Source organism: Lutjanus erythropterus, chromosome 15, assembly GCF_056507025.1.
Source record: "Lutjanus erythropterus isolate fLutEry1 chromosome 15, fLutEry1.hap2, whole genome shotgun sequence".
In the NCBI taxonomy this organism is placed as follows: Eukaryota; Metazoa; Chordata; class Actinopteri; order Lutjaniformes; family Lutjanidae; genus Lutjanus; species Lutjanus erythropterus.
Genome location: NC_139331.1, coordinates 7,293,214 through 7,311,870, shown reverse-complemented (window position 1 = coordinate 7,311,870; position 18,657 = coordinate 7,293,214). Strand labels below are relative to the sequence as shown.

At 38.1% G+C, this 18,657-nt stretch overlaps 4 protein-coding genes across 4 annotated transcripts; all 4 read left to right on the top strand.

Annotated features, from left to right (window-relative positions):
- The first annotated feature begins 388 nt into the window (after positions 1 to 388).
- Positions 389 to 1,486, top strand: LOC146313967 (trace amine-associated receptor 1-like). The gene is made up of 2 exons (XM_084737319.1): positions 389 to 405; positions 520 to 1,486. The coding sequence occupies exons 1-2, from the start codon at positions 389 to 391 to the stop codon at positions 1,484 to 1,486; spliced, it is 984 nt and encodes a 327-aa protein (XP_084593445.1).
- A 4,884-nt stretch (positions 1,487 to 6,370) lies between these two features.
- Positions 6,371 to 7,348, top strand: LOC146313966 (trace amine-associated receptor 1-like; the record flags this gene model as incomplete). The annotated part of the gene is made up of 1 exon (XM_084737320.1): positions 6,371 to 7,348. A coding segment is annotated over one exon (978 nt), but the record flags the coding sequence as incomplete, so codon positions are not given.
- A 4,391-nt stretch (positions 7,349 to 11,739) lies between these two features.
- LOC146313965 (trace amine-associated receptor 1-like) lies at positions 11,740 to 12,732 on the top strand. The gene has a single exon (XM_084737629.1). It carries the CDS (start codon positions 11,740 to 11,742, stop codon positions 12,730 to 12,732), a length of 993 nt encoding a protein of 330 aa, XP_084593755.1.
- Positions 12,733 to 16,498: 3,766 nt separating this feature from the next.
- Positions 16,499 to 17,491, top strand: LOC146313964 (trace amine-associated receptor 4-like). The gene has a single exon (XM_084737650.1). It carries the CDS (start codon positions 16,499 to 16,501, stop codon positions 17,489 to 17,491), a length of 993 nt encoding a protein of 330 aa, XP_084593776.1.
- The last annotated feature ends 1,166 nt before the right edge of the window (positions 17,492 to 18,657 follow it).

The window sequence follows — 18,657 nt, the reverse complement described above, 5'->3', positions numbered from 1 at the left end:
ACTCACAGACAGTGGGCTGTAGCCTTTCAAATTTTGTGCTTTAAAAACCAGTTATACTAACGTAATGCTAACATTAATGTTGCTTTCATAACTACACTACGACCGAAGAAAAATGGAAAGTAACTTAGGTTACTAGTTTACTAACAAGGTAACTTTTACTTGAGTCATTTTTTATTGGAGTAGTTGCACTTTTAACTTGAGTACAGATTGTCAGTACTCGACTCACAAGTGGGTGTGCGACATTGAATGCAAACACACACACAGACAAGGAGTTCTATGATTAGTCGTCCAACTGTCCGACATTAAATGCCACTCCCCTCCCAGAACGATACCTCAAAAGCAGCAGCTCAGTCTCGCAGAAAAAGAACAAGAGCTCCCATCTGTACAGATGCACAAACCAAACAGGTATAGTATGAAACATACAGACTCAACGGAAAATCTCTCTACAGCATGTTACTGCAAATGTTATGTCAGTCTTACTGATCATTTATGCATGGATCCTAAATTCTTTGTCAACAGGTCTGATGATGTTTTTGAGGACAAACATTTCTGCAATGAATCAACAAATGTATCTGGCATGAGATCAGTCACCACCACCACATATTTATTATATATTTTTGTTGGTTCTTTATCGGTTCTTATAATGTGTGGGAACCTTCTTGTAATAACCTCCATCATTTACTTCAAACAGCTCCACACTCCTACAAACTTCCTCATCCTCTCTCTCGCTGTAGCTGACCTGATGGTTGGGGTTTTACTTTTACCTTTTAGCATTATACTGGCTGTAAGCTCTTGTTGGCATTTTCAGCATTTACTCTGTAAGATAAGAGGCAGCTTTGACATCTTTCTGGCCTCCTCTTCTATTTGGAACTTGTGTTTTATTTCTGTTGACAGATATTATGCTGTGTGTCAGCCTCTGAGGTACAGAACTAAAATGAATGTCCGTGTTACTGTGATCATGATCCTGATGAGCTGGACTGTTTCTGCTCTAAATGCAGTTAGTATCACAATTTTAGGTGTGAGCCAAGGACAGTCTATTAACAGGTGTGTCTTATTTCAAAAAAGAAGTTTAGGAATTGTTGGAATTAGTTTGGGATTTTTCCTCCCAGCTGTTATAATGTCGATCATCTACCTAAAGATTTTGATTGTGGCACAGAGACAGGCACGCAGCATCCAGAACACAACCTGTCAGAGAACAAAGTCTGAAAGTAAGATGGAGAGAAAGGCAACTAAAACTCTGGCTATTGTGATGGGAGTTTTTCTGCTCTGTTGGACTCCTTTCTTTCTCTGTATGACTTTTAACCCTTTGAGTAATTACAAAATACCAGCACCACTGATTGCATCATTCAAGTGGCTTGGATGGTCAAATTCAATGTTCAATCCATTCATCTATGGTTTCTTTTACATCTGGTTTCGATCAGCTTTCAGAATGATCATTTCAGGGAAAATATTTCAAGGTGATTTTACTACATCTAAGCTTTTCTGACTCATTGTTGCTCATTGTGCTGAAATGTCAGTAAAATTATCAGGTTGGCACTCAAGTTTACATCTATTACAATGCATGTCATATTAGTCACTGTACTATACACAAATGTATTTACAACTCAGTGCACATATAGCAGTACATAGTAAATAGCACATGTGATATTCTCAATGGTAACATCTTTAAATAAAAGCATTGTTTACCTCATGAATGTATATATTCAGACATACATGCTGCTTTTGTATGTTGCAGTAGTACAGCTCTGAAATTCTCTCATGAAAAAAGAAGCTTTTGGATTTAATAAATGATGAAATTATCTTTCTCTTACAGTAATTTTTAGCTCAGCGCCTTAATCAGTTGTTTTGCCTGCTGTTGGAAATGAAATTATGAAATAGATGGAAGTTTCATCACTGTAACTGACAGTAAATAAAGCAGGGTAACTACAAAGTACTGAATAACACTTAGAAATAGTTATAAAAAATGGTGTATGACTTCTGTCTCTGTCTGTCCTTGTATTAAGAAGTTCTCAGACTATCTCTGTTTTGAAGACTAAGCAGGGAAAATGTCAACATTTATGGTCCATGATGACCAAGGCCTTTTCATTGTCCCCACTGCAGTATGTGATTTCACAACATTGAGTCACTAGTGGACACTTGGCTTGCCTTTGTGAAAAAGTTTCACAATGATTTGAATTTGCAAAACAGTACAAACAGGATTATCTTTTTAATCTGAATCTTAATCTTCAATCTCCACCGACTTTTCTGCTGTCAGCTGGTTTAGTCTATCCAACCACCAATCAATTCATCCACATTACAGCATATTTGTTATATGCTAAAATGATTCTGGAGGACAGAAAGCTGATATAAAAAAAAACTTCAATCTCAAAACTGTGTATGTATCAGTTCAGGCAGGGCTCATTTAGCCCTTTAGTTCATATGGCAAAAAATTTGCTTTAATTTCCCATTCTCTGTACATTTTGTGTCTTTCAATTAGTAAACAGCATGTGACAAGCACAGATTCATTTAGAAATATGGGACATGTAAGCACAAGATGAAATGAAATAATGAGGTCCTTTAAATTAGGTGCCCTGTTTAGACAATCGAGTGCAGACCTGGGCAAAATGCGGCCCAGGGTCCAGATGCGGCCCACTGAAAGGTTTCATGTGGCCCGCAAGGCCATCATGGAAATACAAAAAATTGGGCAAAAACAGCGAATAGCATTTTGCTCACCATTAAAAAGCTACTATACAATAAACAATATGCAACTCACTATAGCAAAGCCAAGGAAACTGTAAACACATGGTAGTTTCATCTGATTTCAGGGAGAATCTGACCTGATGGCAGGCATTAAGAATAACAACACAAAAATAATCATCTCGCAGGTGGCTTTTTCAATTTAGACTGTTACATAACCAGTTAAAAACTCCTTGTAGTAGCTTTAAATGGTGGATTCAGCAAGTTGGAGACACTTGAAATGACCCACTTGTAGTAATCAAGGCACAGCGGTTAATCTGTGGGGAAGTCGGGTGGGCAGTCTAAGTGGTCCGCGTCACAAAACATGTCACACTAACATTCTGATTAATAATGGATGGGTTGCAGGTGGGTGAATTTTATGCATTCGGTTAATCACTGAAAGCAGCCTCTCTAATCGGTGAAGTAAATTGTTAAAGAAAACACCCATACATCAATAAAACACACAATAAAGAAATCACCTGGAAAGTTTGTGCTGCTTGACATCATTTGAAAGATGATTTAGTGACTTTAAGTCATTTAAGATGTTTCCATGCCTCTACTTCTTTTTGAAAGCAGTGGAATCAGCCGCTGCTGGCCATTAAAAAGAATGCTGGTTTAAGGCACAACTGGACCCCAAACAAACTAAAAAACTGCTTTAATATGTGTATCATATAGCCTATGTCTATTGCTCAGTGCCTTTTCCTTAAAATGTTGCCATTGGCTAGTAGTCCAAAAAGAGAAAAGCCTCCAAGGAAAACAGTTGTAGCTCCAGACAAACGTTGTTTCTTTTTTAGCCAAATTGTCTCTTTTTACAGTAAAGGTTGCTGACCCAGGAGCTAGATAGTAACCAGACTGCTAGCCTCCAGCCAGCTGGCTAGCACAGCTACATTCCTAGAAGCCTTTCAGAAGGAAGCATTGCACTCACTGATGTGCCTCCAAACTGCCCAGCATCCTAAAGCCTCAGCTGTCAAGTGCCCTGGAGGTTCCACTGCTCAGTGACACCAAATGTTTGCTGCCCACTTCCTCCTGTTCTGGCTGGGTTGCAGGCATCACCATTTCTGACTAGTCCGCAGCCACCTTCTTCTTCTCTGATTTGAAATGAATCCATGATTTGATTTTATGCTGTGTGCAGCATGATTCTGTGATCAGCAGCACAAAAAAAGTGAAAGTACTTGTTTACCTCACTGAGAGGTTGGCGTATAGCCTGACACCTGCAGCCCTTTGTCAAACAGCTCACTGTGGCTGCTACTTCTTGTTTCATTACCCCCTTCTCATGTCTGTCAAAAATGCACTGCACTTTTGAGTAATCTACACAAATCTCTGCGCAGTAGAGATGTACCATTTTAATTTTCTTGGCTGATTCCAATTTCCAAGTTTTTTGAAGGGTCTGACCTGTCGATTCCGATTTTGGCCGACTCCAATTTTCAGTCTTTCTAAGAACTGTAATTGACAGCATTCACAAACTTATCTTGTAAAAAATAAATTGGATGTTCAAAGACACTGACTATTAAATATTCATTAAATACTATTTAAATTTTCTCCAAAGTCCTCCAGGTTACAGTCAGGCCTTATTATAGTTTTATATTAAGATTATGAATCGGGTGAACGTGATCTCGCGAAATCATGGAATCTCACGGGATTTCACAGGACGCAATTTCACATAATCTCCTGTGGAAGCAGATGTAAACAAACCGGAGACTGATGCTGTGCAACAGTTTGCTGCAGTAAAACTTTGCTGTGAGAAAAACAGACAGAAGTTAAATGAGTCTGAATGAAAAAAATGTTTGAGGGGACTCATCAACACAAGTTGTTTATTCTTCAGCCAGAACAGGAGGTGAGATTTTAACTGTCAGTCTGAACAGCAGTCTGCTGCTGGCTAACATTAGCCTGAAGAGCTACAAAATTTCCGGCTGTTCTGTCTCGTTGTAGACTGTCTGTCTTCTCTTTATAATGTACTTGGAATCTGTCGCTAATGCCAACTTCAAGCAAGCATGTGTAGCTGTTATCAGCGCTGTGGTGATATCACGGTCATTTGTCTGCTGCGTGCATGATGTGACCATTGTGCAGAACACATATGTGACAATGACCAGCACAGACTCGGATATGTGACGCTGACCGGCCAGTCACCGGTCAGGGCCGCTCACGTGGAAACCGTCCAAATTCCAAGCATTGTTGATTAATCGGTGCAAGTCTCTTACGCAGTACAGAATGGGCTGTTTGCATTAGCAGTAGCCTAACACAGCATTTTTTTCTGGGAATTTCACCAGAACCAGAACTTGTGTTCCATTTCTGTTGACAGATATTATGCTGTGTGTCAGCCTCTGAAGTACAGAACTAAAATAAATGTCTGTGTTACTGTGATCATGATCCTGATGAGCTGCACTGTATCTGCTCTAAATGCAGTTAGTATCACAATTTTGGTAGTGAATCAAGGACAACCTAACAACAGGTGTGACTTCTTTGACAATATAAGTTTAGCAATTATGGGAATTGGTTTTGGGTTTTACTTCCCAGCTATCATAATGTCAGCCATCTACCTAAAGATATTGTAGCTCTCCAGGTTTTTATCTTTATACAATTTTATGACCGTTTGACAACAGGCACTGGTAGGTTACATTACATCATGCATACATTTTATTTTGTTTTGACAGCTATAAGCACATCAGCAGTCTAACACAATAATTCTCATAAAATTAGATAATGATGCAGGTCCATGTAGGTCCCATTAGTTTCGGTGAATTATTACACTTTAAGAAGAACATGCATTATTAAAATCACACCCTGAAATAATGACAAAAGGTCAGGTTTCCTAGAACAATTGCCTCTTTGGTATATTATTATATAATATAAATTGTTGGGGCATGCCACTGTTTTTACACAAGAAGTTATGTTTTCTATTCATGAGGTATATCGTGCAGCTTTTAAAAGCAGCTTTACATCTTCTGTGGTTCTGGACAGACATTAAATAACAATAACCCTGATGATGATCCTTATGATCCTTGATTCTATTGACTTTTATTATAGGAATTATACGATCCAACATTCCTTTTAGAGCTTAGACATCTCTAATGCTTTTCCTTATTTTGGATATATATATGTAATGTAAATGTTACAGCTTTGGATGCTCATGTTAAACATGGCCAAAGTGTCAAATTATGAGATAAATGTATGTAGATGTAAAACCTGTATACAAAATGCTCAGGTTTCGCACTGCTCTAAGTGCAACGTTTTCTTTTCTGCTTTCAACGACAGATCGGATGTTGGTACATGATGTATTTCTCTATATGGCCATTCACTCCAGGCACTGGACTGATTGTGTTTTTACTTAGTAGTCGACCCATCAGTGGCTATGGGAGATAAACACAAACACACACAAAGAGTTGCATCATTACTCATCATGTTGTCTGACATTAACGTCACTCCCCTGACCCTGATATGCAAATGAGCCCAGAATAATAACGCTAACCCGACTGCTCAGTGGCACAGAGAACAAGGGCTCCCATCAGTACAGATGGACAAAGCAAACAGGTAATATATTAAACATAGACTTTGCTTTAACTGAAAATCTACAGAAAACTAGCTACTGTTGATCTTTAACATGTTATTTGAAATGTTATGTCACTATTAATGACATTAATACACTGAACCTAAATTCTTTGTCAACAGGTCTGATGATGTTTTTGAGGACAAACATCTCTGTAATGAATCAACAAATGTATCTGGCATGAGATCAGTCACCACCACCATGTATTTATTGTGTATTTTTGTTGGTTCTCTATCACTTCTTATAATTTGTGGAAACCTTCTTGTAATAACCTCCATCATTTACTTCAAACAGCTCCACACTCCTACAAACTTCCTCATCCTCTCTCTCACTGTATCTGACCTGCTTGTTGGGGTTTTACTTTTACCTTTTAGCACAATGCTGGCTGTAAACTCTTGTTGGCAATTTCAGGATTTACTCTGTAAGATAAGAGGCAGCCTTGATATCCTTCTGAGCACATCTTCTATTTGGAACTTGTGCTTTATTTCTGTTGACAGATATTATGCTGTGTGTCAGCCTCTGATGTATAGGAGTATAATTAATGTCCGTGTTACTGTGATCATGATCCTGGTGAGCTGGACTGTTCCTATTCTAAATGCAAGCAGTATGATAATTGTGGATGTGAGCCAAGGACAATCTAACAGCAGGTGTGTCTTATTTCAAAAAAGAAGTTTAGCAATTCTGGGAATTGTTTTGGGGTTTTACCTCCCAGCTGTTATAATGTCCACCATCTACCTAAAGATTTTGACAGTGGCACAGAGACAGGCACGCAGCATCCAGAACACAACCTGTCAGAGCACAAAGTCTGAAAGTAAGATGGAGAGAAAGGCGACTAAAACTCTGGCTATTGTGATGGGACTTTTTCTGATCTGTTGGACTCCTTTCTTTCTTTGTATGACTTTTAACCCTTTGAGTAATTACAAAATACCAGCTCCATTGATTTCATCATTTAAGTGGCTTGGATGGTCAAATTCAATGTTCAATCCATTCATCTATGGTTTCTTTTACAGCTGGTTTCGATCAGCTTTCAGAATGATCATTTCTGGGAAAATATTTCAAGGTGATTTTACTCATTTTAGGCTTCTTTGACTCATTAGTTTAAGTGCCAAGATGTCATAAAAGTCATCTGTAGTTTAGCACCAAAGATTTACATATTTCTTGCAATGCATGTCATATATTCACATGAAAATTACTATATATAAAGTATGTATGTACAATTCACTGCACAGGTAGCAGTATATAATAAACAATATGTGTGATAACCTCAATGTGAATGTCTGAATAAACAGGAGGTATATATCTCATTGTTTGCCTCATTAATGTGTGTATTCAGACACTGCATCTGTATGTTTGGTTCAGGAGCACATCTCTGAATGTCTGTGAACAAAGCTTTAAGAATCAATGAATGATGAAATAATGTTTCTCTTATACTAGTTTTCAGTCAGTGCCTTCATCCTTTTGTTTTGAACTAGATGGAGGTTTTATATTGTAAATGATATTAAATAATGCATGATAACTACATGGTAGTAATAGCAAGTAAGTAATAAGTACAAAGAATAAGACTCTCATTTGTAGTAATGTCTAAATCAGTCATTTTAACACCAAGTTCTCAGTTGTCCACATTATAAAGATTATACTGAAAAAGGAGGCTGTATACTGTAGCATCCTTTACCATGTAAGTTTAATAAGTAATATAAATAATAATTTATAAGTTGTTTTGACACATATGGAGATGCTGTGAATTCAAGACTAAGCAGAGAAAATGGCACATTATTTTATGGCACATGATGACCATAGCCATTTATATTGTCCAGACCAGGAAATGTGTGTCTTAAGAACTTTGAGTCATTAACATTGAATGAACTATTGCTTCTCTTTGTCAGACAGTTTCATAATGGTTTAAATTTACAAAACAGTACAAACAGGGTTCAGGTCAGGTCTTCAGCTTTCACTGCTGTGGTATAATCAATGACCGATCAATGCACCCACATAACAATATAAAATGCAATGGAAAAATCTGTGATGAAGGAAGCTGCAAATAAAAAGCTATTTTAACTTCAAAACTGTGTGTGTCAGTCCAGGCAGGGTTGAATTAGGCCTCTCGGGGTCCTGTGGCACACCCCACAATTACCTTTTCTCTGTACAGTGTGTACTGTTTAGTGTGTGACAACTTGTATTGGTCCAATTCATTTTGAAACATGTGAAATGTCAGCACAACATGACATGTAATAATATGGCCATCAAGGCAAATCGAAAAACATGCTGCTTCTGTCTCTGGTGATATGAAGAGCAATTAAATACTCAAAGACACAATATCTGACTTTGTCTCTTATTCCTAATTATTCTCCCTGTGGTTCACATGATATGACTGTTTTCTATTTTTGACCAATCCATGTGTTTCAATACTCACAGGACAAAAGTACATCAGTATTTTTTTACACAACAATGCCCTTGATATAAAAGCCTTCATATAATAGGCCCCAGTAATTTTAATTAGATTAAATATGTACTTTCTATTATGGATCAGACGGTGGCACATGGTGTATTTCTCTATATGGCTATTCACTCCAGGCACAGCACAGTGTGCACAAAACACCCGACTACTCTGACTGTATGCACCAACAACATATATTAGAAAACATCATGCTCACAGTTCCCTAAAAGTGATGTCAAAACATCTTGGTCGCCCCCTGGTGGAAGGCTGCAGTACAAGTCATAAATCAATACAACGTTGATAAATAAATAAACTAAAACATCAAACAACATGTCCAATAATTTTTTCTTTAACATGTTTTCTGTCATTTTAGGTGGGTCTTACCACACTGATGTTTTTTCAAATGTTAACTGCTCTGATTAGTTTGATGTTAATTAATTATTTGACAAGATAAAAACAGTTTCTATGATTAACAGCTGGCTTTGTGGGCAGGAGCTCGATACAGCGGCTCCATCACTTTCCATGTGTGAAAAAATTCCACGTGTCCATTAGAAAACTCCACAAATCACTGAAAGTTGAGGAAAGCAAGACAGAGGAAACTAGAACTTATTTTCTCCATAAAATATGCCCCTGTGCCAGACTTCTGAGAAGTTGTCTGGTAATTAGAAAGTGGGCATGTACACATTACACAGAACCATCAAGTAAGAGAAAAGACAGACCATGAATCACATCTGGTGACTGGACCTTGACCCACTGGACTGGACGGCAATGCTTCCACAAACAACATAGCAAAGGCAGTGACCTCGGCATGCTCACCCCTTGCGTCACAGATTGGGTCTTGGGTAGGGATTTCCCGATACAACTTTTTCACTTCCGATATGATACTGATATTGCAGCCTTGAGTATTGGCCGATGCCGATATCAATCCGATATCAGCACAATTCGATTATAAAACGATTATTGATGCATCTTTAATTTAGGTATATCGATGCACTTTTTCACAACACACATTTCTTTTTGTCTCATTGAATAAGCATTCATCACTTGGAATTTTTAAAAGCAGTTCCTTTTCCGATGAGGGTGGCAGCTTTCTCATTGTTTCCTCGATTATTCTCTGGTCGGTAGCGCCACTAGTAGCCGCAGCAGCAACAGCCTGCCGTCTCCCCGATTCCTCCGTCGGGTGGAATTGAGTTACATGGCTTCTCATGTTTGCTGTGTTGCCAAAGTATTTTATTTTAGCACGACCCAGCTTACATATAACGTGGCTCTTGTCAAATTCGCTTTAGCCGTCGACGCTGTAGAAGCCGAAGTGTTTCCACACGTCTGCTATTAAATTAGGAGCTGTTTGGATCTCACGGCGAGGTGGCTGGCGGTCAGTCATGTTTGTTTTCCTCTGTGCGCGTGTCGGCGTGTCCACTTCAGGTGCGCATCCCAAAGTGTCCCGGAGATGGCACGTACTGCGCTTCTTAGTTCCGCATTATGTAGAACCTTCTGTATTACTTTAATTAACAGATTTAAATACTCGAAATTTGGATGTTTATGAATCGATTCAGATTGATCCACATCCGAATTGCGATGCATCTAAGAATTGGAAATTTCCCCCACCCCTAGAATGAAACTTCTCTGACAGGGAAGATACCAAAACTAGTATAGAGTGTGGACCAGTACCAACTAGATATAGGGAGGCTCACTTCTACAAATGGCGCTGGCTCTGGAACCAAACTCTTAGAGAGGGAACAGAGAGTCTCATTTTAACAGAGCTGCTCAGGGTAATTTGAAAATTAACTGTATTCTCCCTGCCTTTTCTGTGTCTGACTTCCTGTCCATTCAGTCTGCTTTCTGCTAATTGGTGCGCATCAGTTAAAAATAGACTCAGCACGTATTTGAAACGGAGTGAAACGGAGAGACGCTCCTGGAACGTGCCAAAGCGCTGCTGGTGGAATCACAAGTGTTGTCTAGAATGGATGTGATCAGCTCCAGCAGCCGTAACATGACTTAGCTTTGCCTGGTGGAACTCAGCCATAAGTGTGTTTTTTCCTGGTCCAGCAACTTGACTTGCAGTATTTTTTGTAATATCCACTACAGATGCTGGCAGTGACTGGTCCTCTTGAGGTGGATTAGACTTTACAGCTGATAATTTGAGGAGATCAAGTTTAGATCATCTGATAATGAGGCCTCTCATATGAAGGGAGCGCTCCTTCTTTGGTAGACTGATATTTTTTATGACTCCCCACATATCTTTGGGGTTGTTAGTGTTAAGGTCTCTCCAGTCTTTACTGATGTGTCCATTTTGTCTCCACACACTATCAGTGCTATTGGCTACTGTAAATGTTATTTGAAAATTTAAAGAGACAACAGTTACATGATGATTGCTGGGGCTCTTGAAAAAACACAAAAATCACCACTTTTAAAAACTATTCTTCTAACCTTTACAGGCACATTGATTTAAGTTGAACATATTGTAGGTGAAAATTTAGTCCGCTAGCAAATGTTACCTATGTTAAATTTTCATGCGTAACATTAATCTTTGCTGTTAGTGACATCAACTTATCTTGCAGCTAGTGGTCTGTTAAGCTTTTAAATTGGTGTGGTTTAGAAAGCAGCATAATCAAAACGTCTATGTTTACTTACTCACAGAATTGAAGTATGCCCTGAAAAGTACTAAAAGTTGAAAGTAAGTTCTACTTTGAGTAATTTATTAACCAGGTACTTTTTATTTTTTTTAAAAATCACTTAGAGTTGAGTCAGTTTTTATTGGTTTTTATTTATTATAAACACAAGCAACAAAGAGTTGCATCATTACTCATCATGTTGTCTGACATTAACGTCACTCCCCTGACCCTGATATGCAAATGAGCCCAGAATAATAACACTAACCTGACTGCTCAGTGGCACAGAGAACAAGGGCTCCCATCAGTACAGATGGACAAAGCAAACAGGTAACATATTAAACATAGACTTTGCTGAACTGAAAATCTCTCTCTAGTTAGTGTTGATCTTAAATATGTTATTTCAAATGTTATCTTACTTTTAATAACCTTTATGCATGGAACCTAAACTCTTTGTCAACAGGTCTGATGATGTTTTTGAGGACAAACATCTCTGTAATGAATCAACAAATGTATCTGGCATGAGATCAGTCACCACCACCATGTATTTATTATGTATTTTTGTTGGTTCTCTATCACTTCTTATAATGTGTGGAAACCTTCTTGTAATAACCTCCATCATTTACTTCAAACAGCTCCACACTCCTACAAACTTCCTCATCCTCTCTCTCACTGTATCTGACCTGCTTGTTGGGGTTTTACTTTTACCTTTTAGCACAATGCTGGCTGTAAACTCTTGTTGGCAATTTCAGGATTTACTCTGTAAGATAAGAGGCAGCCTTGATATCCTTCTGAGCGCATCTTCTATTTGGAACTTGTGTTTTATTTCTGTTGACAGATATTATGCTGTGTGTCAGCCTCTGAGGTACAGAACTAAAATTAATGTCCGTGTTACTGTGATCATGATCCTGGTGAGCTGGACTGTTCCTATTCTAAATGCAAGCAGTATGATAATTGTGGATGTGAGCCAAGGACAATCTAACAGCAGGTGTGTCTTATTTCAAAAAAGAAGTTTAGCAATTCTGGGAATTGTTTTGGGGTTTTACCTCCCAGCTGTTATAATGTCCACCATCTACCTAAAGATTTTGATTGTGGCACAGAGACAGGCACGCAGCATCCAGAACACAACCTGTCAGAGGACAAAGTCTGAAAGTAAGATGGAGAGAAAGGCGACTAAAACTCTGGCTATTGTGATGGGAGTTTTTCTGATCTGTTGGTCTCCTTTCTTTCTTTGTATGACTTTTAACCCTTTGAGTAATTACAAAATACCAGCTCCATTGATTGCATCATTTAAGTGGCTTGGTTGGTCAAATTCGATGCTCAATCCATTCATCTATGGTTTCTTTTACATCTGGTTTCGATCAGCTTTCAGAATGATCATTTCTGGGAAAATATTTCAAGGTGATTTTACTCATTTTAGGCTTCTTTGACTCATTAGTTTAAGTGCCAAGATGTCATAAAAGTCATCTGTAGTTTAGCACCAAAGATTTACATATTTCTTGCAATGCATGTCATATATTCACATGAAAATTACTATATATAAAGTATGTATGTACAATTCACTGCACAGGTAGCAGTATATAATAAACAATATGTGTGATAACCTCAATGTGAATGTCTGAATAAACAGGAGGTATATATCTCATTGTTTGCCTCATTAATGTGTGTATTCAGACACTGCATCTGTATGTTTGGTTCAGGAGCACATCTCTGAATGTCTGTGAACAAAGCTTTAAGAATCAATGAATGATGAAATAATGTTTCTCTTATACTAGTTTTCAGTCAGTGCCTTCATCCTTTTGTTTTGAACTAGATGGAGGTTTTATATTGTAAATGATATTAAATAATGCATGATAACTACATGGTAGTAATAGCAAGTAAGTAATAAGTACGAAGAATAAGACTTTCTCATTTGTAGTAACGTCTAAATCAGTCATTTTAACACCAAGTTCTCAGTTGTCCACATTATAAAGATTATACTGAAAAAGGAGGCTGTATACTGTAGCATCCTTTACCATGTAAGTTTAATAAGTAATATAAATAATAATTTATAAGTTGTTTTGACACATATGGAGATGCTGTGAATTCAAGACTAAGCAGAGAAAATGGCACATTATTTTATGGCACATGATGACCATAGCCATTTATATTGTCCAGACCAGGAAATGTGTGTCTTAAGAACTTTGAGTCATTAACATTGAATGAACTATTGCTTCCCTTTGTCAGACAGTTTCATAATGGTTTAAATTTACAAAACAGTACAAACAGGGTTCAGTCTTCAGCTTTCACTGACTTTTACACATCTCACATCTGCTTTGGTATAATCAATGACCAATCAATGCACCCACATAACAATATATTTGTTGATGCTCACATTACAATGCAATGGAAAAATCTGTGATAAAGGAAGCTGCAAATAAAAAGCTATTTTAACTTCAAAACTGTGTGTGTCAGTCCAGGCAGGGTTGAATGAAAACGGGTAGAAGTCGACGCTAAAGCGTCGATTCTGATGCTTCTGCCTGCAACAGTTTCATACAACTGTGACTTTTTGTGTTCCCTACACCTGATTGAAACCATTGATTCATTATAAATCCTATTTGGAAGTGTCCCAGGAGTTTGAGAATTATGGCTCTATTGATACAGTATACAGCTAATGAGAAAAGATTGCCAGGAAAGAGCTATTACCTTTATTACCTAATAGTATCCAACATAGTTATTCAAAAATATATGAAAGTCAAATATAAAAAAGCTTTGAAATTGACCAAGTTATTGGCATAAGTGTGTTTTTAGAGACAGGTCTGTCAGGCAGCCATTTTGTGGCCATTTCGAAAGTGTTGGTCTCCAAAATTTAATCAGTTCGTGTACCTGTTATAGAGTGTTAGCACACAAGATATGGTGCAAATCCGTCCACCCGTTCAAAAGTTATCACTCAAAAAAAAAATCTGTGACGGAAGGACAGAAGGACGGACGCACATACTCACATACGGCCGGACAACCGGAGAACAGTATGCCTCCAGCCCGGCACCTTCAGCAGGCTAGAATTAGAAAGTGGGCATTTACACATTACACAGAACGATCAAGAGAAAAGACAGACCATGAATCACATCTGGTGACTGGACCTTGACCCACAGGACTGGACGGCAATGCTTCCACAAACAACATGGCAAAGGCCGTGACCTCAGCATGCTCACCCCTTGCGTCACAGATTGGGTCTTGGGATGTGTGGAATGAAACCTCTCTGACAGGGAAGATACCAAAACTAGTATAGAGTGTGGACCAGTACCAACTAGATATAAGGAAGCTCACTTCTACAAATGGCGCTGGCTCTGGAACCAAACTCTTAGAGAGAGAACAGAGAGTCTCATTTTAACAGAGCTGCTCAGGGTAATTTGAAAATTAACTGTATTCTCCCTGCCTTTTCTGTGTCCGACTTCCTGTCCATTCAGTCTGCTTTCTGCTAATTGGTGCACATCAGTTAAAAATAGACTCAGCACGTATTTGAAACAGAGTGAAACAGAACTTGACTTAGCTTTGCCTGGTGGAACTTAGCCGTAAGTGTGTTTTTTCCTGGTCCAGCAACTTGACTTGCAGTATTTTTTGTAATATCAACTATAGATGCTGACAGTGACTGGTCCTCTTGAGGTGGATTAGACTTTACAGCTGATAATTTGAGGAGATCAAGTTTAGATTGTTGTGCAGGGAAGGAGCTACATACGATCATTGGCAATAATCCATAATTAATAATATTAATTATTGATTATTAAAATATTTGATTAATTAATTAATAATTAATTAATGATTACATAAGCCTAATAATTAAATTAGTTTACAACGGGGAACCACCGGGGAAAACCTGGACCAATGATCAGATGTAATTCAGTCTCAGAGTGTTCGTAAGAAGGAGTGGAGCTCAGGCACTGACCTCGTCAACCAGCTTTATCACAATATGCACGAAAAACCAGGACAACTTCTCTCTGCAATATGACAGGTTTTATTCACACTGAGGACATTAATGTACAACCAACATCAACATTGCTCTATAAACCCTATTAACACATTATAACATCAGCAAGCATCAAGAAGGGTGTGTGTGTGTGTGTGTGTGTGTGTGTGTGTGTGTGTGTGTGTGTGTGTGTGCGTGTGTGTGCGTGTGTGTGTGTGTGTGTGTGAGAGAGAGAGGGTGTGGAAGAAAGTGGGTGGTTGAGCGAGTGTGTGTGTGTGTGGGTGTGTGAGCCCAAGCAAGGGTAAGACGTGGCAAGATGGCCGCGGTGACGCTGCAGGCTATGTCACGCGAGGGCCACTGACCACGTTACGTAATGGCGGCTCGCCAAGAACGCACGTGACTCACAACAAAGGAGGGGAGCAGGTAGCGGGAGATTCGAGTAGCTCAAACTCCAAGCGTAGGTTAGTAGGGAGGAAGAGAGAAAGGAAAGCACTCAAGGGTGTCGTCACGCAGGCGGTATTGAGGTGCAGTAACCCGTCTGTGTTACGCAGAGACAAGAGACAACAGTTACATGATGATTGCTGGGGCTCTTGAAAAACACGAAAATCACCACTTTTAAAAACTATTCTTCTAACCTTTACAGGCACATTGATTTAAGTTGCACATATTGTAGGTGAAAATTTAGTCCGCTAGCAAATGTTACCTATGTTAAATTTTCATGCATAACATTAATCTTTGCTGTTAGTGACATCAACTTATCTTGCAGCTAGTGGTCTGTTAAGCTTTTAAATTGGTGTGGTTTAGAAAGCAGCATAATGCAAACGTCAATGTTTACTTACTCACAGAATAGAAGTATGCCCTGAAAAATACTAAAAGTTGCAAGTAATTTCTACTTTGAGTAATTTATTAACCAGGTACTTTTTATTTTCTTAAAAATCACTTAGAGTTGAGTCAGTTTTTATTGGTTTTTATTTATTATAAACACAAGCAACAAAGAGTTGCATCATTACTCATCATGTTGTCTGACATTAACGTCACTCCCCTGACCATGATATGCAAATGAGCCCAGAATAATAACGCTAACCTGACTGCTCAGTGGCACAGAGAACAAGGGCTCCCATCAGTACAGATGGACAAAGCAAACAGGTAATATATTAAACATAGACTTTGCTTAACTGAAAATCTCTCTCTAGTTAGTGTTGATCTTAAATATGTTATTTCAAATGTTATCTTACTTTTAATAACCTTTATGCATGGAACCTAAACTCTTTGTCAACAGGTCTGATGATGTTTTTGAGGACAAACATCTCTGTAATGAATCAACAAATGTATCTGGCATGAGATCAGTCACCACCACCATGTATTTATTATGTATTTTTGTTGGTTCTCTATCACTTCTTATAATATGTGGGAACCTTCTTGTAATAACCTCCATCATTTACTTCAAACAGCTCCACACTCCTACAAACTACCTCATCCTCTCTCTCGCTGTAGCTGACCTGCTTGTTGGAGTTGTAGTTTTGCCTTTTAGCACAATTCTGGCTGTAAACTCTTGTTGGTATCGCCAACATTTACTCTGTAAGTTACGAAGCTGCTTTGACATATTCCTGGGCACATCTTCTATTTGGAACTTGTGCTTTATTTCTGTTGACAGATATTATGCTGTGTGTCAGCCTCTGAGGTACAGAAGTATAATAAATGTCCGTGTAACTGTGATCATGATCCTGATAACCTGGATTGTTTCTGCCCTGAATGCAAATAGCATTACAGTTTTGGGTGTGAACCAAGGACAACCAAACAGCAGGTGTGTCTTATTTCAAGATAAAAGTTTAGCGATTATGGCAATTGGTTTTGGGTTTTACCTCCCAGCTATCATAACATCTGCCATTTACCTAAAGATTTTGACTGTGGCACAGAGACAGGCACGCAGCATCCAGAACACAACCTGTCAGAGCACAAAGTCTGAAAGTAAGATGGAGAGAAAGGCGACTAAAACTCTGGCTATTGTGATGGGAGTTTTTCTGATCTGTTGGTCTCCTTTCTTTCTCTCTATGACCTTCAACCCTTTGACTTATTACAAAACACCGGCTTTGTTGATTGCATCATTTAAGTGGCTTGGATGGTCAAATTCAATGCTCAATCCATTCATCTATGGTTTCTTTTACAGCTGGTTTCGATCAGCTTTCAGAATGATCATTTCTGGGAAAATATTTCAGGGTGATTTTACTCATTTTAGGCTTCTTTGACTCATTAGTTTAAGTGCTAAGATGTCATAAAAGTCATCTGTAGTTTAGCACCAAAGATTTACATATTTCTTGCATTGTCATATATTCACATGAAAATTACTATATATAAAGTATGCATGTACAACTCACTGCACAGGTAGCAGTATATAGTAAACAATATGTGTGATAACCTCAATGTGAATGTCTGAATAAACAGGAGGTATACATCTCATTGTTTGCCTCATTAATGTGTGTATTCAGACACTGCATCTGTATGTTTGGTTCAGGAGCACATCTCTGAATGTCTGTGAACAAAGCTTTAAGAATCAATGAATGATGAAATGATGTTTCTCTTATACTAGTTTTCAGTCAGTGCCTTCATCCTTTTGTTTTGAACTAGATGGAGGTTTTATATTGTAAATGATATTAAATAATGCATGATAACTACATGGTAGTAATAGCAAGTAAGTAATAAGTACGAAGAATAAGACTCATTTGTAGTAACGTCTAAATCAGTCATTTTAACACCAAGTTCTCAGTTGTCCACATTATAAAGATTATACTGAAAAAGGAGGCTGTATACTGTAGCATCCTTTACCATATAAGTTTAATAAGTAATATAAATAATAATTTACAAGTTGTTTTGACACATATGGAGATGCTGTGAATTCAAGACAAAACAGAGAAAATGTCCAATTTTATGGCACATGATGACCATAGCCATTTATATTGTTCAGACCAGGAAATGTGTGTCTTAAGAACTTTGAGTCATTAACATTGAATGAACAATTGCTTCCCTTTTTCACACAGTTTCATAATGGTTTAAATTTACAAAACAGTACAAACAGGGTTCAGTCTTCAGCTTTCACTGACTTTTACACATCTCACATCTGCTGTGGTATAATCAATGACCGATCAATGCACCCACATAACAATATATTTGTTGATGCTCACATTACAATGCAATGGAAAAATCTGTGATAAAGAAAGCTGCAAATAAAAAGCTATTTTAACTTCAAAACTGTGTGTGTCAGTCCAGGCAGGGTTGAATTAGGCCTCTCGGGGTCCTGTGGCACACCCCACAATTACCTTTTCTCTGTACAGTGTGTACTGTTTAGTGTGTGACAACTTGTATTGGTCCAATTCATTTTGAAACATGTGAAATGTCAGCACAACATGACATGTAA

Excerpts from the sequence above, each read along its gene's own strand:
- LOC146313965 (XM_084737629.1), top strand. The coding sequence starts at position 11,740 with ATGGAACCTAAACTCTTTGTCAACAGGTCTGATGATGTTTTTGAGGAC.
- LOC146313964 (XM_084737650.1), top strand. The coding sequence starts at position 16,499 with ATGGAACCTAAACTCTTTGTCAACAGGTCTGATGATGTTTTTGAGGAC.